The 24927-nt window shown below is 38.7% G+C and overlaps 2 protein-coding genes across 2 annotated transcripts in view; both read left to right on the top strand.

Moving 5' to 3' along the window:
- The window catches only part of LOC149076479 (organic cation transporter protein-like), an 87010-nt gene that overhangs the window by 5716 nt on the left and 56367 nt on the right, over positions 1–24927 (top strand). The gene's annotated exons all lie outside the window — the stretch shown is intronic.
- On the top strand, positions 10070–15242 carry LOC149076481 (uncharacterized). Its single transcript, XM_089242249.1, has 2 exons — positions 10070–13891; positions 15132–15242. Exons 1-2 carry the CDS (start codon positions 10070–10072, stop codon positions 15240–15242), a joined length of 3933 nt encoding a protein of 1310 aa, XP_089098375.1.

The raw sequence follows: 24927 nt of genomic DNA, 5'->3' as shown, positions 1-24927 counted from the left end.
ACCGACATTAGCTAATGAGTCTTACATCATAGTTATGAGAGAGAGATCAGTTTTTAACTTCATGTTTTTTATTTCGTTTCTTTCATCTTTGGAGGTTAGACAAAAATGCATTCGTACTTCATTTATGGTCTCGAAACCTCGTTGAGAAAAGGTCTAATTGCATATTGTAATACTAATAATGATGGTAATGCCAAATGTTGAAGAAGAAGCCGGATGACAAGACTCGGTAATGACTGGACAGTAAAATCGGTTAGTACACGAACAAACAGCAAAATATTCTGTACGATGAAGGATTAACGATACATTAGCATTTGGTTGCTGTAGTCGTAAAACCCGAAGACAATGTCTCGAGAAATAATATCAATGTGTATCGTTTCTCCATCGTATGCACACATATACAGGGTGTACATAATTAAATTTCTTCTTATCATAAACTGTCTACAGCCGTAACTATTCATCAGAGAACTACAGTCAAGCTCTGTTAAAACGTCAATAATTGGTGGTCCGGACTTATTCCCACAGAGAATAATGTTAATTAACCTTGCTCATAACGTCGAATAAAATCAACCAACTCGGATATAACGACAAATTTTTCATCATTTTTTTTTCCGTTTCAATGATGTTTCTCAAGAAATTCCTAAAATTACATCCAGGCTGTTTTGTTATTCTATTTAAAGTATAACCTCTCAACGGTCACTTCCGAACAACGGCCATATTTTCTTGGAACAGAACGCATCGTATTGGATTAACATTAAAGTTAACCTCCAAGCAACGATTTCCGAATAACGGCTACGTTTAGAAATTAAAATGAAAGAAAAATGATGTCACGAGAGAGAGATGTGATACTCATTGTGATATTACACAATGTATTATTACATAAGAAAAATTACCCTAAAGATTTGCTTTGAAGAAGTTTTCCTTCCTTGAGCCCCCTTTGAACATAAAAATAACTACGGGTACTTTCCTCTGTGGTTTCCAAAATGTGGTCCGCGGACCCCGGAGGTTTCTCAAGTAGATGCTAGTGGGTGCACTAGACGCATCTCAGAATAAAGCAAAATTTAGGGTTAGAATTTGGCAAGTGGCAATGTTATAGACCAGAGAGTCCTTATTTTCCTCTTTATGCTGTTTGACCAAGGGTTCCCGCGTAAGAACTAATTCAAAATAATGCCCTAGATTTAAAAAATTATAATAATAACTGATTGCATCGGAGGATGAATCTGATCCGAAGAATACATGCCAAGGATTACGGCGCAGCTGTACGCATTTTTCTCATGAAATTTTTGAATTAAATTAACAATTGAAAAGTCACAAATACAGTTTCCTCATGAACTTTAAGCATCTGAGGCGCGGATCCAGGACGATGTGACGGGTTGGGCGAATTGCATCAGTTCATTTTATCGTCCCGTGCTTTACGGGACAGAGAAAATTTCCCATATTATTAGGCTCTTAAGAGGGGCGGTAGTTACCATCATCCCCCCCCCCCCGAATCCCCACATGAGCGAAGGCAGACATCTTCAGCTACGAATGGAGCCGAAGCAGACATTTTCAGCTGCAAACGAAGCCAAGGCAGACATCTTCAGTGGCGAATCAAGCCGTTCCAGACATCTTCAGCGGCGAATGGAGCCGAAGCAGACATTTTCAGCTGCAAACGAAGCCAAGGCAGACATCTTCAGTGGCGAATCAAGCCGTTCCAAATATCTTCAGCGGCGAATGGAGCAGAGTTTTGGCTGATCCATGGCGATGTGTTGGAGAAGCGACTAACTGTGTAGATGCATCGGTTCGTCCCCTATTCTACAGGACAAATTTTCCCCATATTATTTGGCAATTGGGAGAGGCGATCGTCCTCATCGCACCCCGCCCTCTGGATCCGCGCTTGGCGCATCTTCAATACAAAATGAATGTCGTGCTCCAAAACAGCTTCTGATAATTAATAATAACATAGCTTATATTTCTACAAACAAATACAAACACAATTGCCCTGCGAGGTGGTTGAAAAAAAAAATGCCCATAAAGTGTTAAGAGGCTCGGTGTTTCTGAAACACTGCACCTCTTAAGAACGGTAACCTCTCAATAACAGCCGCATTTGCTCGGTCCCGTTAATGGCCGCTGTTGCGACGTTTCACTGTATTTTATTGCCTCTGATGATATTTTTCGTCAAAAAATGCCCTGAAAACTTGAACCTCCGTTACAACGACAAAATTTCATTGAATCGTGGTTAAAACCGAGTTTGACTGTAGAAAACTCTTTGGAAGCATCTCAGTGAAGGGTTTCGAAAATTTTCACTTGACCCAGTGGTTCTCAAAGTGTGCGTCGTGGCTCCTACAGGCGTCACCAAAATATGTCAGGGGTGTTTCGAATTGTTGGTGTATTGATGTGTACCCGTTCAGTGCTTTCGAATGGTTCTTTTCTAGACTATTCTGGGGAGACGCGGATAAACGATTACGAGAATAAGGGAGTCGTGGTTGGGAAAATTTTGAGAATCACTATCTTAACCGAAGGACAACCAATCCTATGGAAAGTGCGGGCCACTTCATTGATATAGAACGTGTTTCGGGCCACTTAAATAATATTTGAATGCACTTTAGGCCGCTTAAGTGCTCTGAAACTAGTCCGCTGGTCACTTAAGTGATCAGTAAATATGCCACAGGTCATTCAAGTTATCTGACGTGGTTCACTTATTATCTGAGAATGAATCGCCGGCCACCTAGCAGTTCACCGTGGAACTGCATTAATGAACGCCAGAGCTCTGCCACCGGACTTGTCCCGTTACTCTTCCACCACAGCTTCATATCCTTAGAATCTGGAACAAAGTGTTCACACCTAACAATCTGAATGTGTTCCTAGCGTTGTGTCTGATTTTTCTGTGCTGCCACCTATATTTTAAATTTTGATTAAAGTGTAAGGATCGGAAACTTACCGTTGCAAGCGTGCTGCTCTATGCGGGGTGCTGTAAAATTCGCGCGTCGAAGTTGGGAACTACAGAAAATTAAGTTCGGTGGATCACCATGTGGTGCCGGTGGGGTTCGAACTCGAATCCTAACGATGCGAGTCCACCCTCGACCACCCCACCTACACCATGTGTCACTTCAGTGATCTGGAAATATGCCGCGCGCGAGCTACTTGAGTGATCTAGATATGTCACTAAATTGATTTGTAAATGTGCCATGGGCTTCTTGAGTGCTCTAGAACTGATTCACTGGTCACTCAAGTTTCTTGGAACTATGCCGCGGGTGACTTAGGTGATGTAGAGCTGCATCGCGGAAAATCCTTGAATGATCTGGTAATGTGTCATTTGGTTCATTTTTGCAAAATTAGGTTCGAGGTTACGGTCCATCCATATAAGATGACGTCGAAAGTCACACTAGGCTCGCGGGCCATGGTTTGATCAAGCACAGCCATAGGCGCAGCGCTGCTTGCTCTTTCGCATTGTATGCCCTTCTCCCCCCCCCCCTACTTGCACATGTATTGCTGTCTGGCCATTTTGTCATCAACCATTAACCATCCGCACACAACTGATCTTTAGATCACACGTTAATTTTTTATCTGTCTATTACCATATCTAATTTCTATTTCAATCTCTTCCTGCAAGACAAAAATGTTGACAGGACTTTCCTCGATTGCGTCCAATAGTATTAAGTTGCTCGAAGTTGCAACACGTTCTGTAATGTTCTTTTGTGCTAAGGTATGTACAGCATCGCAACCCGCAACCGACAAAACTGCGACGCTGTTGCTCCTCTGAATGAGCGAACGGATACAGGAAATTGACGAACGAGATGTTTTGGAGAGAATCATTTTCACCCTTCTTTTTTTTCCAAGCACAGCTGTTCACTCAATGCCGCTATTAATACCAAGGAAATCATCAGCGTATTAACTCGCGTTAAATAATCCCACATGTATGCTATACAAATATCGATAGACCTGTACTTCATTCTATAGAACCATGCCGCAGACATTTCACTAGGGGCCGTTCAAGTATTACGTCAGCAGATTTTTAGCCATTTTGCAGCACCCCCCGTCCGTCCATCGTCAGCAAAAGACAGCAAAACTCCGACTGACCCCCTCCCCCCATCAGCTCTGCCCCTCTCCCCTACCACCTAACGCATACTGGGATCGGAGACGTACACGGGAGGGGAAGGGTACTCCCCCCCCGTAATGCAGTTCCACTTCACTCAAGTTACCCGCGGCACATTCCCAAATTACTTAAGTGATCCACGGCATAATTACGGATCACTTGAGCGACGCGTGGCACAGTTCCAGAGCACTTAAGGTGCCCGTAACACATTTCTAGAACACTTGCGCGGCCCAGACACATTTCCAGATCACTTGAAGGATCCGCAGAACATTTAGAGATCACTAAATTGAGAACTCATAAATAGGGAGAATGTTAGTTCAGGTGTCCACAAAATAGGGGAAATTTTTCTCGTTTTTGGCACACCCGTAAGAGATGCCATTAAAAATATTTCACATTTTTATTATAAAAGGTGGTTGATGACGTGAGCATCATTCGAACTTCCCTCCGCCATTGTTATCAAAAGTCAGCAAACCCGAATCTCCCACCCCATCGATGCTGACACAATAGCCTGCTTGAATGACCCCTTTAATTGAAATTACAAATATAACTTTGCGATCACTAATCAACGAACCTGTGAATTGCAGTGTACCTCGTGAATTCTTAAATTGTTATGAAAATTCATAAAAATTGAAGGATTTGGTATATTTGAAAAAACGCGGTTTGCTAAAAATTTATTCTCACGAAAAAGGGATTTCTTTTTTTTTTTTTTTTTTTTTGGTACAAAAAAAACATTAGTCCTAATTTTTATTGATGGGGGCGCTGCACGAAATAAAATCACTGGAAATATGAAAATCAGAATCCCATAAAAAAAAAAAAAAGGGTGTACGCTTAATTGCTCGTTTCTGAGTTTTCCTGTTACCGCGATCCGGTACGTTGATTTTTTACGCTGTTTTAAAATTCATGGGACTCTATAGCATTGATTCCCAACGTGGGCGTTAACGCCCCCTTGGGGACGATTGAATGTTCCGGGGGGGGGGGCGGTAGAAGCTACGGGTATAATAGGATACATAGGATCGTATGGGTTACATTGCGATGGGAGAAAAAAATTTTTGAAGAAGAGAGCGATGTGTGTATGGGACAGAAAAGGTCGGGAAAATATGCTCTATAGAAATCCATTTTATTTGCGTCGTACGGTTTTTATCTTCCGAGAGCGTCAGATGCCTCATCCGAATTTCGGGCCATCTATAACTCTTGGTTAATGAAAGCCCGGCACTCCCTGAGAAAATGTTGCCCGCTCAATCAGTCAATATGGACGAAGCGATGCCATAAGCCAAACAACTCGACATCGGAAATCATAATGAATACTGGGATGGAACATGAATGTAAAAAAATCCAGTGCGAAATAAAACGCCCTTTAATACAGGACGCCCCATAAATTCGCAAACAATTTAAAAATTTAAAGAATTGGTAGATTTGAATCCGGTTTGCGAAGTACATATTCTCATGAGAAGGATGGGGGAATTTTTTTTTTTTTTTTTTGGTATAGAAAGAGAATTATGTTGTCGATAAAAAGCTCTGCTCGAAAACAAATCACTGAAAATATGTAAACCAGAGCCCTATAAAATGTGCTTATGTAAAGTTTTCATCGTGATGTTGACAGTGGTGGATAAAGCACTATTAGTGAAGTTGTTGAATCGCCAGCTGAAGGTTTACGAATATTTCGAACACAGAATAGGTTGAAGAAACGTTCATGCTCAACCACTCCCGCCCAGCGCCCTCCATCGACGAAAATGAGAATCCCCAGAACCAAAAAAAAAAATCCCCCTCGTTAAAATAACTCTTTCGCAAACCATATTCAAATCATACGAATTCCTTCAATTTTTACCAACGATATATCGGTAATATAAGTTTTGGTTTTTCACCATTTCTCGCGTCTGTTTGAAATGTTTCGAAACACATGAAGTGGGGGTATTTCGGTATATTTTATGTTTCCCCCCTTTTTGTAAAAAGGTGCATCATATGTGTGGAGGGGAGGAATCAGTAACAGGAGTATATAAAAAAGTGAGGGGAAAGAAACAGAAACTTACGTAGAGATAGGATTGTATTATAAAGCTTCGTGATGGTGAAGAGAGAGGAAAGAAAACACACAGAACTAAGTCTGAATTTATTCCGCTGGTATTTAGACGTAATATTACGCACGTGATCGTAAAGAGGTTAATATTTAAAAAAAGATGGGAGGAAACACTATAAAATTTTGATAAAGATGCCATATACCTTGAGGGAGCTGAAAACATTTGAAACGTTGGAATCACTGTTTAGCAAATAAAAAGAAAGAGAGAAAATACGATTTTACTAAATAGAGGACTTTTTGCTCACCTTCAACTATTTACAATTAACGTTATTATACGCAGAGATAAACGGCTTTTTTCCTCAGACCAAGATATCAAGGAATCAGATATTTTCTGGATATTATACTGAGGTGAACTCGGAAACAAAAGTCATCTTGTCTCCGCCGGGACTCGAATCCAGGCCCTCTTGCATACCGGGCAAGCATGCTACCATCTATACCACTTCCTTATTTCATGCACTGTAGGGTGAGGTACTGAAGTGAAGTCATGGGCTCAGAAAAAAACGGCCATTTCTCTCTACCACCCCACCTGGGGTCCATTTCCTAAAGTTAAGATGGGCCTACTAATGCCTCTACCGCAGCGCCTCACACCACAGTGCTTTTAATAAGGAAGGCTAGGTCGTGTCTCCAGTGGTGTAGATGGTAGCATGTTTTCCCGGTATGCAAGAGGTCCTGGGTTCGATTCCTTCCGGAGATAATATGAATTTTTCTTTTCGAATTCACCTCAGAATAATATCCAGAAAATGTCTGTTTCCTTGTTACTCTATACACAATTTTTTCATATAGATCGTTATTTAGGTCATTAGGTGATATTATAATGATGCTGAAATTGTAATTTTCAACCAGAAAGTTAAAAAAAAAATTATTAACGATTACTGACCAATAATATAATTTTCAGGGCTGGAGGTGCCTAGCGTTTATTTTCGTTTAAAAAAATTATGGTAGGCGGTGTCATAGATACGGCCGCAAATTTTGACGTGAATACGTTTTTTGTGCCTTGAATCACGTGGTAGGTACTGACGTAATGATATTATGTCATTATCGTCAGCTTCGTCTTTGGAATAGCTAACAAACGACACCGATGTCATTTATTTTCGTTGCGAAGTGCTCGATATATAGCGTAAAGCAATTTGTTACGAATCAAGGTAGCGACGCTGGTGTTCAGACGGTAAGAGATATTGGAGATGCAGTAATATCATTGAATGCACCTTTGCAATTTGCATCTGACGATACCATTGCTTTTGATTTGCGTTGCGCGACACATGAGCGTTTAAATAATTTCCTCACGCAGCGTTTTGTGAATGCTTCCAGTATCGTCAGATACTGGAGACGTATTCACATCAAAAACATTATCTTTTAGATACTCATTATGCCGATCATAGTAAAATTTTTAGATAAAAATTATAATTTAATTGCATTTCTTTTTTTCTTCAGAATCTGTACTTAATAGAAAGCATTTTCTAACAAATACGATATTTGTATGTGGAATACAAAAAAAACATCAAAAACACACACACACACCACAGTAAATGCTTGAAAGTTAAATTTTATCTTAAAAAGATACGGCGCTCACACGTCAAGTAATTTATTGTCTCTTTTTTTTTATGGTGGTGCTTCCGGCAATAAATACTGCATTTAACCCCTTATGATTCACCCCCACAAAAACTTGTTAAATTAATTAATATTCAACGGATGTAAATGGTTGCTGTTAGCATATTTTTAATTAAAAGATTATTTCACGACACAATTTAATTAATTAGAGTAGATTATGTAATAACCTAAAATAGTTAATTAAGGGGTATGATATACAGTTTGCTCTTTTTGATTTTAATTTTATCTATGAACAAATTCAAAGCTGAATAGTTTTCACTTTGAATTTTGATTCCACAATTTGGTGCGATTTTATAAATCTCTGAGCAAAAAATTACACCTACAAGAAATCAACTCGTTCTAGATTATTAAAAATTATATAACTGTATTTTGTACTGAAATTATACTAAAATATGGACTTTATATAAAATGTCAAAGAAATTGAGAGAAGAAATTAGTTCATTTTTACCACATGTTTGCCGCGTATATATTCAAATATATACTGTACCAGAGAGGGCTAAATACCTGAATATTAACATACCACTAATATACAAATACAGTAGCTAACCATTAACCATCTTCAAAGTTTATTCGGTTACGCAGTAACTAAGCAATAATTTATCAAGTGGTTGGAAATAAAAGAGTTTCGTTCATTAAATTACGATAATTATTCAAATTTCATGGAAGGAGAAATTGAACACAATATTCTGAAAGAGAGAGAAATCTCCTTTCTCTCCAACTCTCATTTATGCGTCCTCACACACATATGTGTGATTCACACGCACATGAATGTAAATTGCTGAGATGATTGGGGCATAGCATTCGCTGATGGCGTGCTTTTTGGTCTTCTCCCCTTTATTTGATGCGGCGCGATGACAATGACACATTCTCTTGAATATCGTGATCCGTTTGACGTCGTTGTCATGTTCAAATGCATGACACAACGTTCCGGTGTATGATCTGACGAAAACGGCGCTTTTATTTGTCTTATATCTGCCATTTATCTATCTACCTGTTGTTATTTTCGATTATTTACTCTTTCGTTGAAATGGTCGAAGCACGTGAATCTGTTCCTCGCGTGCATCAATGTCAAGTTTAGTGCGGACTCTTGTAATTACATGCACGTATATAGTCTTGTAGTGGAGATTTAATGATCGAACAGCTTTCTTAAGCTGAGAATACCTATAAAGAATATCTTATATATAAATGTGAAAGTATGTATGTATGTATGTATGTATGTATGTATGCTCTTTATACAAATCTACAGTTTTAGACCGATCGTCGCCAGATTTTGCATATATACCAAACAGGACCGGGATTGAGCCGTAGGCTACTTTAAAAGTTCGTCAGAGCTGGGCAAATGCCCGAAATGGGCGAAAAACTGTCGGGCAACAATGGTTTTGGGGGCCTCAACAATCACTTTCGGAACGTTTACTTTGGTTACCGTGGTTCCCAACAATGCGTTTCAGACGTGTATATATGCCTTTACAATGGTTTGTCACACCTTTAATTCTGTTATTATAACAGTTTATTGATTTATAGCGGTTTGTCACATTTCCAATCCTACCATTAATTGCAGAAAACCCGGGAAGCGCCGGGTATTTTTGCTAACCTATATACAGGGTATCCTGTAAGTGCTAATCCGCCCATCGTATAGGTATAGTTTCAATTTAAAAAATGCTTAAAAGGCGGTTGAATAATATTCGCTGCACAAGCATTTCACCGAAGAGATGCCATTCACTTTCAAGCGATTACAGTTCCCGATTCGTTTAGCTTTTGCCATGACAATCAACAGAGCGCAAGGCCAGTTGTTAGTAGTGGCAGGTATCAACCTACTTGAGCCCTGTTTTTCACACGGACACCTTTTCGTCACCTGTTCGCGTGTTGGTAATAGCAAAAATTTGTACATCTATACACCAGATGGAAAAAGAAAAAATATTGTGTATTCATAAGCGATTGCCTGAAGATTTTAATTAAAATATTTAAAAATAAAAGTAATTTTTTCTTACTTGATGCAGAAATTTTTTTGATTAAGAAATACGTATATAAATAATATATAAGCTATACGTATATAAATTTTTTACGGGGCGGGCATCGTCGCCGGGTTTCAGCTATGTTTCTCAACCACCGCCCATTGTATAGGTATAGTTTCAATTTAAGAAATACTGAAAATGCGTTCGAATAATATTCGCCGCAAGCTGGACACATGACGTCACCAACAACAGAGAACAACAACTACGACGACAAAACTGAGAATAAAAATACTGAAGTGAAGGAAACAACTCTGACCATCACAGACGCTCGCTCATTCTGATCACAATATTCTTCCACTGTGTAAGATGCCTCCTAAAAAGCGAGCAGCAATCGGAAAAATTTCGACTGAAGCGAAACGGTCGCGATTGGCAAGGAAAAATGAGTCTTCAGAGCGGACTAAACAAAGACAATATGCTAATCGAACTAGGTCCTCCACTTCCAGGACAAATGAGACTCCAGAACAAACTGAAGAACGCCTCTCTGCTAATCGAACTAGGGCCTCCACTTCCAGGACAAGTGAGACTAAAGAACAAACTGAAGAACGCCTATCCGCTAATCGATCTAGGGCTTCCACTTCCAGGACAAGTGAAACTAAAGAACAAACTGAAGAACGCCTATCCGCTAATCGAACTAGGGTCTCCACTTCCAGAACAAATGAGACTCCAGAACAAACTGAAGAACGCCTATCTGCTAATCGAACTAGGGCCTCCATTTCCAGGACAAGTGAGACTCCAGAACACACTGAAAAGCGTCTATCTGCTAATCGAACTAGAGCCTCCATTTCCAGGACAAGTGAGACTCCAGAACACACTGAAAAGCGTCTATCTGCTAATCGAAATAGGGCCTTCACTTATAGAGAGCATGCTTTTCAAGATCTGAAAAAAGCTGCATTTGCATACAATGCTGAACTTGATTATCACGAACATCCAGCAGTCTTGATTGGCCAAATGGAGAAGGTCTGTGTCCATTGCCAAGCTTATAAATGGGATGGTGAGGCGCCTGGGATGTGCTGCTCAAATGGAAAAGTCAAGCTGCCATTAATCAATCAACCACCTGAACCACTTCGCACTTTGATGGCTGGAACCACACCAGATTCCAAGCACTTTCTGCAAAACATCAGAAAGTACAACTCCTGCTTCCAAATGACCTCTTTCGGAGCAACAAAAGAAATTGGCGAGCCTGGATTCATGCCTACATTCAAAGTACAGGGACAAATTTACCATCTTTCAGGGTCACTGCTCCCAGGAACGAATGAAGAGCCGAAATTTTTGCAGATTTTCTTCATGGGAGACCAACATGCAGAAGCTCGACAACGATGCTCCAATATTCCAACCACCAAACAGCATATCGTCCGGGCGCTACAACAATTCCTCCACGAACACAATTCCTACGTGAATTTGTTCAAGACTGCTCTGGAGCGTATGCCAAGAGATGATTACCAAATAATTATCAGAGCAGATAAGACTCCAGTAGGCGCCCATCCACGGACATTCAATGCACCAACAATTGATGAGGTGGCGATTGTTATTGTGGGGAATGAATTTGAAAGCCGCGATATTGTTCTACAGAAAAGAAATAACAGGCTACAGAGAGTAACGGAGACTCATAGATCGTACGATGCTCTCCAATACCCGATCATCTTTTGGCAAGGCAATGACGGTTATAACTTTGGAATTACTCAGATCAATCAAACTACAGGCGACACGCTACCGGGAAAGAAGGTATCTGCCATGGACTTTTATGCATTCAGATTGATGAGAAGGGTAGGAGATGAAAATCATTTATTAAAATCCCGGCAGCTCCTCCATCAGTTTGTAGTAGATATGTACGCCAAAATCGAAAGTGAACGGCTACTCTACATCCGAACAAACCAAGAGAAACTGAGAGTAGATGACTACATTCATCTTAGAGATGCTATGGCCAATGACGCGAATCCAAATGAATTGGGGAGAATGGTGATTTTGCCAGCAACCTTTACTGGCGGTCCAAGACACATGCATGAGTACACCCAGGATGCAATGACTTACGTCAGGAGTTATGGTCGCCCTGACCTGTTCATCACCTTCACATGCAATCCACTTTGGTCTGAAATACAAGAGGCTCTTCTGCCTGCTCAGAAAGCTACAGATCGACATGACCTGATTGCCAGAGTGTTCAAGAGAAAATTAACAAAACTGATGAACGTCGTGAAGAAGTGCCATATTTTCGGAGAAACGAGATGCTGGATGTATTCAATCGAATGGCAAAAAAGAGGTCTCCCACATGCCCACATCCTCATCTGGCTGCGAGAAAAAATTCGGCCAACTGATATCGACAACGTCATCTCTGCCGAATTGCCTAATCCAGATCAAGATCCATTGTTGTTTCAGATCATCACCAAAAATATGATTCACGGACCCTGTGGAGCGCTAAACACGAACGCTCCTTGCATGATGAATGGTCAATGCTCCAAGAAATATCCACGCACAATGCTACAAGAAACACAGACTGGCCAAGATGGCTATCCTCTGTACAGGAGACGAAAGCCCGAAGATGGCGGATTCACCACAACATTGAAAATACGCCATGTAGACGTTAACGTTGACAATAGGTGGGTAGTTCCATATTCCCCAATATTGTCAAAAATGTTCCAGGCGCACATTAATGTAGAGTCTTGCCAGTCTGTAAAAGCCATCAAGTATATTTGCAAGTATGTTAACAAAGGAAGTGACCAAGCAATTTTTGGATTGGGCCAACAAACGAACGATGAGATTTCAACATTTCAATTGGGAAGATACATTTGCAGCAACGAAGCAATTTGGCGAATCCTCAGCTTCCAAATTCACGAACGCTACCCATCGGTTCAACATCTGAGTGTTCACCTTGAAAATGGCCAGAGGGTGTATTACAATCCAGAAAACCTCCAAGCAAACAACTTGCAACAGCCACCAAAGACAACACTGACCGAATTCTTTGAATTATGTAAGACCGACGTATTTGCCAGAACACTTTTCTACTGTGATCTTCCCCGGTTCTACACATGGAATACATCAAGCAAAAAGTGGCAGCGACGCAAACAAGGAACTGATGTTGCAGGACATCCTGGGGTTAAATCATCAGAAACACTTGGCCGCATTTATATTGTTCATCCGTCAAGTGGCGAATGCTTCTTTCTGCGTATGTTGCTTCACATCATCAAAGGACCAACAACATTCGATGATTTGAAAACATTTAATGGTCAAGTTTGTGCAACCATGCAAGAAGCATGCCAAAAGCGAGGATTGCTGGAAAACGATGACCACTGGGATTTGGCAATGACTGAAGCTAAAATCACTCAATCTGCCATTCGTCTAAGACATCTTTTTGGCATTCTTTTATCTACCCAATCTGTGTCAAATCCACTTCAATTGTGGGAAAAATACAAAGATGATCTCAGTGAAGACATTCTTATGAGAATCAGACGGGAAAATCCAAATTTAGAAATTGAATTTTCACCAGACATGTACAATCAAGCTCTCATCCATTTAGAAGACCTTTGTTTGTCAATGGCTGGAAAAGACCTCAGACAGTGCTCTTTGCTTCTTTCACCGCAACGAACTAACACCAACAATCTCACTCATGAAATTATGCGGGAGAGAAATTACGATGTTAATGAATTACAGTCATATATTGCAGCGAAAGAACCACTTTTAACTTTCGACCAAAGACAAGCCTACAATCAAATTCAGCAAACGATTAACGATGGAAATGGCGGCATCTATTTCCTCGATGCTCCCGGTGGCACTGGCAAAACGTTCCTTATCAATTTACTTTTGGCAAAGGTGAGACAACAAAAGAAAATTGCAGTAGCAGTGGCCTCTTCTGGCATAGCCGCAACACTACTAAATGGAGGTCGGACGGCACATACCGCCTTCAAATTACCACTGGACTTGAACCATAACGAATCTCCAGTTTGCAACATTTCCAAGGGAACAGGCCCAGCAAAAGTGTTGCAAGAGTGCAGCCTCATAGTTTGGGATGAGTGTACAATGTCTCACAAACGGGCCCTGCAATCTGTCAACATGTCACTTAAAGATCTGCGAGGAAATCAGCGGCTCATGGGAAAAGTGGTTGTTTTGTTGGCTGGAGATTTTCGTCAGACTCTGCCTGTAGTTCCGCGTTCAACGCCAGCTGATGAATTTAATGCTTGCCTCAAATCATCAACACTCTGGCACGAAGTTAAAAAATTATCATTATCCACCAACATGCGAGTTCAACTGCAAAATGACTCAGCACTGCAATCATTTTCACATCAGTTGATCAAACTTGGCAATGGAAGAATTCCCGTAGACCCAAGCACCGGACTGATTACGTTCCCAAATGGATTTTGCCAGTTGTTAAATTCAGTTCAAGAACTTGCAGACAAAGTTTTCCCAAATATTGAACAAAATCACCGAAACCATGAGTGGCTTTGTGAGAGAGCGATTCTGGCACCGAAAAATGACAGTGTGAACAAAATCAACGAAAAAATCCTAAAAATTATTCCAGGAGACTCCAAATCTTATAAATCGGTTGACACTGTCACAGACACAACGCAGACAGTTCTGTATCCTGCAGAATTTCTGAACTCTTTGGATATTCCGGGTGTGCCACCACACAACTTGACCCTCAAAGTCGGAGCACCTATAATGCTTTTAAGAAATTTGGAGACACCGAGACTCTGCAATGGTACCAGACTCTGCGTGAAGAAATTGCTCAATTACATCATCGAAGCAACAATTTTAACTGGATGTGCCAAAGGAGAAGACGTCTTCATTCCACGTATCCCAATTGTCACTGAAGAAATTCCATTCACTTTCAAGCGATTGCAGTTCCCGGTTCGTTTAGCTTTTGCCATGACAATCAACAAAGCGCAAGGCCAGTCGTTAGCAGTGGCAGGTATCAACCTACTTGAGCCCTGTTTTTCACACGGACAGCTTTACGTCGCCTGTTCGCGTGTTGGTAATCCCAAAAATTTGTACATCTTCACACCAGATGGACAAACAAAAAATATTGTGTATCCACAAGCGATTGCTTGAAGTCTTTAATTAAAATATTTAAAAATAAAAGTAATTTTTTCTTACTTGATGCAGAATTTTTTTGATTAAAAGAAATAATTAATAAGCTATACATATATATAAATTTTTTACGGGGCGGGCAACGTCGCCGGGTATCAGCTAGTTTCTCAATAAAACACGCACTTCAACTGTTCAAAAAACAAAAAAAAACATACGTATGTTGTTGTTTTTTTTTTCTTTTTTGGAATTTAAGTAGTTTTCAAGATGTTATTTTTCTATCAAAATGTGAAATGCGCCAAAAATGCATCAAGATCCATAATATTCAGTCAAATACCAATGAATAATTTCACAGCTTCTGTTAACCGCGGAACGTCTGAACGTCCTTGTGGAATACCAGTCGGATTGTGTTGCTATGATCTATATCATTGGTTCTCAACCTTTGGAAGCCCAAAGCCTGGTTTGATTTATTTTTATAAGTGGAATTCCTGGTCAAACACATGATTAACGGAACATAAATGGAGGGAAAAAGGAAATGGCAGATCAGTCGCGGCCCGGTATGAATGATGTCACGGCCCAGTACCGGGCCGCGGCCCTGCGGTTGAGAAACACTGATCTATATCATTACTTATTTATGCACTGTCTGCTGTAAGTGCTGAACCAGTTACATGTTTCATCGGGACAGTGCCCGATTCTATACACGATGAGTTTCGTCAAGGACATTCACTAACTCCCGTAAAGGAGATACAAAACATCAGTGTCATACATGATATCCTTCGATATCAAGCATTGTTTCAAAAACTACTTTCTAGAAACGTCACTCATCAACAAGTGACATGTTGAACTGAAGAGCGACGTTCTAAGAGCAATTTTCAATAAAAATCCATGGCAGATGCTTTAAAGAATCGACCACAGTAAGACACCCGTAAAAGAAGGAGCGTATTTCATGGAGCTCTAGGACACAGTATCCGTTTCGAATCGTTCAACTATTTTATTTTAACAGCCAAAGTAATTGTCAGAAGGGAGGAAATTTCAAACATATCATTCATTGGACCCGCCTCCTACAGTCCTACAGGTTTCAGTCTGAACCTAAACTATATTAATGCGGGGAAAAAACAAAAAAACGGCGAAACAATGGAAGACATTCGGTGGTCAGCGGACAATCTTTTCCCCCGTTCAAAACCATAGGTGGCTTCAAACCTTTAAATACAAGAACTGTCTGACAGATGGCAGAGAGGTATCTAATCATAAGACATCAAATCATTATCGGCACTACTACCTAACCCTACATGCACCTAGTAAATATTTCTCTGCGGAATTTCGATCGATTTGGTGCATGCCGAACGTGTTGTATGTGTCCCTAACGCATTTATGTTGTCAGGTTTATACTCTTGTTTCGAATTATACCACTTCACCAAACACAAACTGTGGCTATATCGCAATTTACTGTCATTAATGAGATGGGTTGGAAATGAAGGCGCTGTCTATCGGCGGTCGCCTCAAGCCCGTTGGGGAAAATATTTTATTTACGTCTTTCTGCGGGTTTCAACCTGGAACCGTGACGACAACTTTCACGGTGGTAGACGAGCATCTGACCACCACGCCACTCTGACGCATTTCAAGTTATACTGGTGCTGCAATCTATTTTCCATATTTGAAGTGAAAATGTCAAATGCCTGAATTTTTAATATTATGGTGACCGAAAGACGCGTTCTAGTCATGTCTTCGTCTATTTCCTTCTTACATAAAAACGAAATTATTTATGGGATAACCTGATTTCGAAAATTTCAAGTTAATGTAAACGCCCTCGAAACTAATGAACCTCGACAATTTTTTGACACTTGAAAACATCGTTCCTTGAGTAAAATAATTCTCAAAGACTGTTTTTTTATCACGGTGAATTTTTCATTGATACATATTTTCCATAACAATGTATAAGAACACACACACACATTCACATTCTCTCTAGATATACCGCGACAACATACGCTGTCAGGTTACGTGTTATAGAATTTATTAATTAAATTTCAAAAGCGATTCAAATGTGACTCAAAATTTAAAAAAAAGATGGTTAATCTTTCAGAATTTTCTTTTATATCACATCATGCATCATTTCTATCACATAGTATGCCATCCATATTTCCTGACAGGAAACATTGTTTGTTTACACCGTGTTTATGAAGAATATTTAAAAAATCTTGAGAAAATAATGTTCATGTAATAAAAAAAAACACCACCGTAATTGTATATAGTCATTACAAGAGCCAAACAAATAAACAACGTTTCTCCTTTAATCGGTGATAAAATGATAAAAATTCTTTGTTCTCTGATGATAAAATATGCTGATATTATCTTTATTAAACAAATAAGATAGCGGAATAAAAAATATATATATATATATAAACACATGAAATACCATCTCTGGCGGAGATTTATAATGTTCGGATGGCATGAATGTAAAATAAATTCATACCTGCGTATCATTTTATCAGCTTATGTAACCGTGGTTTATCTACCTTTCATTTCTGGCAGCATACGTACTTGAAATTCTGCTGAACAAGCGAAATTTTAGTTTAATCTTGTTGATTCGCTCAAGGATAAAATCAAAGGACAAGTCTGTGACAACTCATAGAAGTTACTATGGCGCGAAATGGAAAAAGTTACTGCATTATATAATCATGTTCAAATTAGACATTTTGAAGAGCAACTTCTCTTTCAAAAGTCCCATATTCCAGTTTATAATGTGATTATTATGTGAGAGGATAGAAAATAAAGTAAGTAATTGCTTTTTAAGATTAAATATATAGATTTTTATTTCGTTATTTGAAAACCACACTATATATAACTTTATATAGCCATAAGTCTGTGTTCACTTTGGAGTTTAGACATTTTCAAGAATTTATAGAAAAATACTAGACGAATCGTTCCGAAATTTCGTTCATGTAAACCCTATGCTTGTGCTTACAATTTCTAGTGAAAACTTGAACACGAGTGCATTTAGAGAATCAACAAAAAATTAAACAAGAAAAAACAGTTTTTGATCAAATGTTTTGATGATTTGTAACTTTCACAGAATATTTTACCTGTTATTTTCATTGCTTGTATGCATTTTTCGCGAAAATTTCAAGTGGTTTTTCTGTGGGCCCCTATCTGGCTATAAATGCTTATTGGCCACCAATTCACATGCTCACTCTCGAAAATTTTAACCTAATTTCATTTTTATGATCTTGAAGCCTCCGGGTCATGCCAACACACAGTATAGTAGCCTACTATAGCTGGTGTTGGTCATGCCCGGGTCGACTCGTGGGTTAAGACGGCACAGTAGAGAAAATTGCACTTGTTTGAAAATCGACACTTCTTTAGCAGTAGAGGTTCTTAATATTTTCTGTTCCACGGGCCCTTTGTACTAATGTTCTTAATGTTGAGATCACGAAAATAAATCGTACTAAACGGGAAAACGTTGTAAGTGGGAACGTTATAAGCTTGATCGACTTGTTCTTTGAGTCAGAGACGTATGCAGGAGGAAGGGGACAGCCAGTTTTGGAGCCCTCAAATTTCTTTTGACCCTGGAAACGTGCCCCGATTGCCCATGCGAGAAACCGGACTTGGTTGTACAGCAAGCATCTTAAAACCATGTACTCACGAGCAACTCGGTGCTCACTGAAACACCCAAGAGTTATCAATATATATTTCCGATTTCATACTCGTGAGGTACTCATTAGATTCTTAATTAAACACATCCGATTCTAGAATTAAAACTACTCAAATTAGGGTTACCATACGTCAGAGTTGCATATGTGTGCTCTTCTTTTCAAAATAGGCACAGATCGGTGGTCACGTCTCGATAAAGATCGAAAATCCTTTTACTACAGTGTTTCCCAAAGTATGAGACAAGGCTCCTAGAAGCATCGCCAACTTTTGTCAGAGGCGTCGCGGTGAACTGGAGATATTCATTTGTTTGCCTATATTTATGCTTTGCAGTGGTACTTTTATAAGAAATTCTTTTATCTGTTAAACTATTCTGGGGAACCTCGGTTGAACCATGAATTAGGCAAGGCAAGCCTTTTTTTAACATGCTAACTGGTAGGGTTTTTGGTCCACTATTTAGCCCAAAAGTAAGAGAAAAAAATTTTCACTCGTAGGCAACCTATTTTTTTTTTTTTTTTTTTTTTTTTTTTTTTGTCAATAATTATGACTCCCGTCACACTGTTGGATGCCTTTTTTTCAAATTGGCCCACCAGTTTGAATTTCTTATAAAATGACCCGAGGTGTGGTTGACCGAAGTTTGAGAACCACTGCTCTACTATACATGAACTGCTCTATGAGAGTTGAAATTATAATCTCTGTCTTGAGCCCATCAGAAGAAATCGCCCGAACAGATTTTTTTTTCTTCCTATCAGTTGCAGTATGTTGAAAAATGATCGTAACGTGTGAATACAGAGAAATGCATTTATGGGAAAATTAGCGTCAACATGACCTCAAGCGAATACACACACACACACATATGTAACGCCTCAAGGTCAACGTCTGTGGTTGACTCGAGATCCGACTACATTTGTTGGAGACAAGAAGAAATCCAGTTCGAGGCAAATGGACGAATGCAGAGCAAAGAAGAACGATCCAGATGAGTTTATTCTCAAGAAAAGGGAAAGTGCCTTTTGCTTCTTTTTTTTCATGATTCTGCATCATCGTTCTTTGGAAGAGAGAGATGCATCTCATCCATGTTGTCAGGTGTTTTCTTTTCACTTTCCTTCGCAGCAAAGGACCAACCGTTTGGGCCGGTTTAGCCGGTTCCCAAACCTCCCAGAAAAAATAAAGAAGTGCGGTTGCTTATGTGATGGCGTGCTAATAAGTCATTATTTATAAGTCAACTGAATGACAACGGCTATAACATTTATAACCGGCGACTTTCACATTTGATTCCGGTCTTTTGAATGCTATTTTGAATAGATAATACGTTATGGGGAATTTCGTATATTTTACGTAATTTAGTTTGTGAATCAGTTAAACTTTGATATTCGACCGCGTACTTTATAAAAAAAACCAAATATGCTAATTTCTAATAATTATCCTATTCGTAGATAGAAATATTAGATAATATTAGATAAATATTATATTATTTTATTCGTAGATAGAATTCGTAGATTAGAAATATGTTTCCGCCAATCCTTATTCTTAAACTATCTATGGTTCACCCCAACAAAAACATATTGATTTCTTTTTTACAAAACGGATATAAATTGGTGCTGTTAAAATATTCTCAATTGAAAAAGTATATCAACAAAGCAATTTAATGAATGAAAGTGGGGTTTTTAATTAACTAAAATGGTTAATTAAGAGTAAAATTTTGTCTTGATGTTAATGTTATCTATATACAGATAAAATCTTCCATAGCAAAGTTGAGTAATTTTTACCTTGAATTTTATTTTCCAATTCCCTCAATTTGGTACGATTCACTAATGAATAGAAAGAGTTACGTTTTCGCAAGGAAATGCCGATTTTTCTATTCACTGCTATACACCATCAATAAATCTTAAAAAAAAATGTGTTTTTTAAAATTTGATTTTTTTTAAATACTGTATTCATTTCAATTCTAACCTCTCAGAAAAAGAATTGCAGAGAAAACCGTTACAAACAATCCACACTAAGACATTTAAATGTTTATAACGTATAATCAGAGGATTTCTATACACCGGATCTATACGCCGGAAATTCCGGTAAATAAACCAGTTACGAGATTCTTTACTCGTATGCAAATACGTATAAACCCATCAAAACACTGTCTTCCGAAAGCTTTGAATGTTTTTCCTGTAGTTTTTTGTGCATAAGAGACAAATTCGAAGACTCTATCTCTTTTGTTTAAGGCAAACTTTATATTTTTTCTTTCATTCAACTTCTAGTTGCTTTTTGAATATTTCAAAAATTACTTCCGTGTAAAATTTTGATGATTTTGAGAAGGCAAGAAGTTCATTTATATAGTTTTTGACGGTGTTACAAACAATGGTTTTCTACATGAAGGATTATGAAGGGAACGAAACAAAATGAAATTTATATGGTGCGATGTCTAGTCAGTCTAGTGTATGGGATAAAACATTGAAGTTTGTCTTAACCCTATCACGATCATGGACGTAATATTGCATCCAAACGCCAGTGGAATAAATTCAATCAAGTTCTCTGTAGTTTCTAACCTCTCTCTTCACCATCGCGAATTTTTACAGTAACCCTATCAACTGAAGTTTCTTTTTCTTTCTTTACTCCTGTTAATGATTTTTTTCCACACATATAATGTATCTCTCTTCTATGTATATGTGGCTTCTAAATTTTTCCGTTATTCCTTCGAGATTAGACTAATTTTCTCTGACTTGCATGTTCGTAAATCAAGACAAATTCGCAAACCGAATCAATTCTTTTTGATTGTAAACAGAATCGTACGCAAACCGAGGGTAAACTGTATTTGCGATGCTTATGAACAAAAAAAGGAAGATTTCTGACCAAAAGTAAGACGAGGAGGAAAATAAAATATATGTCAAGTTCAACATGAACGAAAGAGTTTTTTGTCACGCGCGCATGCTCTGTTTTGATCAATACCTCTCATCTCTTGCGTGCTATTTTTAGAAGACCTTCATTTTGCTTCGTGGTTGTTTTCTCAAAATGATCTTTATGCTCACTTAATTCGGAGGAAGAAATCCTTTCAGATTTTTTCGATTCCTTCGAAAAAATTTCATTAGTAGCCGATTGAATACAAGATGACAGGGTAAGTATGTTGGAGCGTTTGTTAACGATCTTCGGATAATTTGAATGACTCAACTGAGAGATCAGCAGCACGTCCGTCATTTGGAAATACCTTATTACTTCCACAGATTTCGGTTCAGTTCAATATTTTTTTACTTTTTTAAACTGATTGAATGACCGTAAATGATGCCCACTGTCATAAAAGCTGTGGTTTTATCATTAGCGTATACTGGATGGATTCTTTTATGGGATTCTTTTTCAAACCTCGTAACTCGATTATTTCACGTGTTCGAGTGGTTTCATTGATAGAAGACAGATGACGGCACTTCTTGAACATGAAACACGCATAATTCTGACACCATACCAAGTTTGAACCACACACAGCATTACCCCGACCACCAGTATGTTAGAAATTCCTCAAATGAATATTTACGAGGTGCGTGTGCTGTGCAATAGTAGTGGTTATATTGAAGGCTTGTAGAAAGATATACAGGGTGGTTAGAAATAAACTGACTCTACTCAGACGTATGCAGCGCCCATTCTAATGGAGGTACAGTGAAACTTGTCTGAGACGGACATTGTATAAGATGGAAACCTGTCGTAAACGGAATCAAAATATAGTCTATTCAATGATTAGTGCTTTTATTTCCACTTTTTATAAAAGGGAAACCTTTCGAAAGTGGACTATTATTTCAGTCTATTGACAACGAAATGTTTCGGAGTAAGAAAGGCTTAAGTCAAGGGTGCTCAACTTTTTAGAGAGTGTGGGCCACTTCACTGGTTTGGAAATGTGTCACGGGCCACTCAAGTCATATGGAAATGTGCCGCGGATTACTTGTTATCTCGAACTGGCATTCACAGCAAAAGGGCTTATATATATTATATATATATATATATATATACACACACATTTGGAGAAATTTGGAAAGTTTGTATATATATATATATGTATACATATATGTATACGACCATATCTACGAATACTTATATGAACAGTGATTAAATTTATTGTATTGAACTTAGGTCTGTTGTCACGGGACACGGTGCCTCCGAAGGCCACGTTTGAGCCGCGAGTCATGGGTTGAGCATGTATGAATCAAGGTGAATATGTTGAAAGAAATGGATCCACGAAAGTGTGAATCTGACTGGAATATTTTTTCCATTTAATGGACTCTATATTGACGAAGATCTTTTCATTCCATCTTTGTCGTCTTAGTTGGTGATTCAAGTCTTATAACACCACAGAAACAACAACAACAACAAGAAACACGGCGTGGCCAAATGTGTGAGCGTCAAAGTTCCTTCAACCTCACCTCATGCTTAATATAAAAATCTCGTTTTTCCTCTCGCGTTCATTACTAAAAAAAGTACTTTTAATGATTTTTGTTGAATTATTAATGAGATCGTTTCGTCCACTAATCATCGCGAGCCATTCTTCGAGCGAGCAAAAAACCATGAGAATGGCACTCGAGACGCTGCAGGTCTCGAACCTATTAGTTCTTTGCCGACTTCCTTAAAGCCACGTTTCGAAAAATAAGTGAAACATACTCTTCCATCTACAGGGAGGGCATCATGTGTATATAATCTGGAGATTCAAGTTAACTTCTTTTTTTTTGGGTGGGACATGTTAATCACTTGAACATCCATACGGTTCTCGAGCGACACTGAAAGTATGGTTATTATCATTCTACTTGGTTGAAAAATTGACGAGATTTATACATTACGAGCTGCATTAAATTGCATCTTGTCGGAATTTATTCGATTAAGATACAATCGGCAACACTATGTGGACATCATTACTAATCGATGATAATGTACTTCATGGAAAAATAATTAAATACGGTTGAAAATTATCATTTTTTTGATCAGGGCAGCTTTTTTTTTTTTTTGGAAATGTTGCAAAATATAAACTGCACATCATTTGAGCGTTTCTGATAACAGATTTTCAGTACAGTGGGATCTTAAAAGACTCGGTGTCAGTGTCATTGAATACTTTCATCTCTTTGAAACAAAATTGGGGGTGGGGTAGCCCAGGTCGATAAGATACTCGCCTAAAGTACCAGAGGATGTTTAGAGGTGTCGCGAGTTCGATACCTGGTTCGCCCTTGTCGGGCACACTTCTGACGTCAGGGTCCGATAGAAATGCCATGACCATAGAAAGAGATTGCTACCGAAAGAAGTCCCACATTGAGGTGTTAGCGCACATCTCGGTGAATATGGAAAAAAAAAAGAGGCTGCCGTTCGGAATCACCAAGGTCTAATTAGCCCTCATGTGCAGAAAATGACCGTGGTGCGACAAAAATGATCAAATGAAACAAAATTTTATTTTTTAGTAATGTGATCCTTACACATTCCCAAGAGCATCTGTCAACCATGCCCGAACCGGGATTCGAACCCAGACCTGCACAGTCAGAGGCTACTAGCCCTAACCACTGGACTACTACTACTAAACCGAACATGCACTTCGTACACATTCTTCTGTGGAATTCTAAACGAATCGGTACATGTCGGAACGTATTGTGTGAGTGTATATGCATGGGCTCTATATATAACGTATTTACGTTGTCCGACTTTATCTTGTTTTGTGTACTTGCTAATGTTGCCATCTGTGTTCCATACTTTGAAGTAAAGATGTTAAATGCTTGAATTTCCATGTTATGTCAGTATGACGTTGTAGGAATGCTCACTCTCTGTGGAGAGACTTTTTTAAACGGGAAACTTTTTTTAAAATCATTTTTTCTCCCTAACCACTGGCAGCCCAGTGGCTATGGAGTCCAAATTACATTTGTATTATAATTTCCAAATTATTTACCAATTAATTATTCCAAAGTTATACAACGGACTCTCGTTATAACGGCCCCCATCGTTCCACGGGAAACGGACGCAATAATGGAAGGTCAATGTATCTATAGTTAGAAAAATAAATAGCTTCTTAAGAGAATTAATTTCATATTTGAAGGGAAAAAATTAAATTATTCATTTTATTATAATGCAAGCAGTTGAAATGAAAATTCAACAAATTGCAGAACAATAATAAAGTTGTAAGAATTGATTGCATTTGCGTACTTATGGAATCAACACATTAAATCTCACACCATACCGTAAATTTTTGCTGCATCCGAAGCTTTTATAGTAAAAATCGATCATTTTCACAGTATCCTAATTCTCACCAGCCAGCAATCCATTCCATACTAATTGCGCAACTCATAACATAATAAAAAATGTATAAGCAAACCACGCATACAAACAAGCATTAGAACAAAGTTGCTAATTCGTGTTGATAGATACATGCGAACGTACTACGCGTCCCTCTATACATAAAGCAAAATGATGTTTTTTTAATTCTAGTGGAAAACTAAACACAGTCGATGCTCGTTATACGACCCCCATGCCATCAAAATGGACATTATATCGGGTGA

Source organism: Pholcus phalangioides, unplaced genomic scaffold, assembly GCF_987345545.1.
Source record: "Pholcus phalangioides strain wild (caught in Gottingen) unplaced genomic scaffold, Ppha-v1.0 ptg000015l_1, whole genome shotgun sequence".
In the NCBI taxonomy this organism is placed as follows: Eukaryota; Metazoa; Arthropoda; class Arachnida; order Araneae; family Pholcidae; genus Pholcus; species Pholcus phalangioides.
Note: the sequence above shows the minus strand (reverse complement) of the source record. Positions and strands in the feature narration are given on the sequence as shown.

Bases quoted from the DNA above. Each gene is read 5' to 3' on its own strand.
- LOC149076481 (XM_089242249.1), top strand. From the start codon at position 10,070: ATGCCTCCTAAAAAGCGAGCAGCAATCGGAAAAATTTCGACTGAAGCG. The intron at 13,892-15,131 runs GTAGTTCCGCGT...ATAATTTCACAG, and splicing joins ATTTTCGTCAGACTCTGCCT to CTTCTGTTAACCGCGGAACG.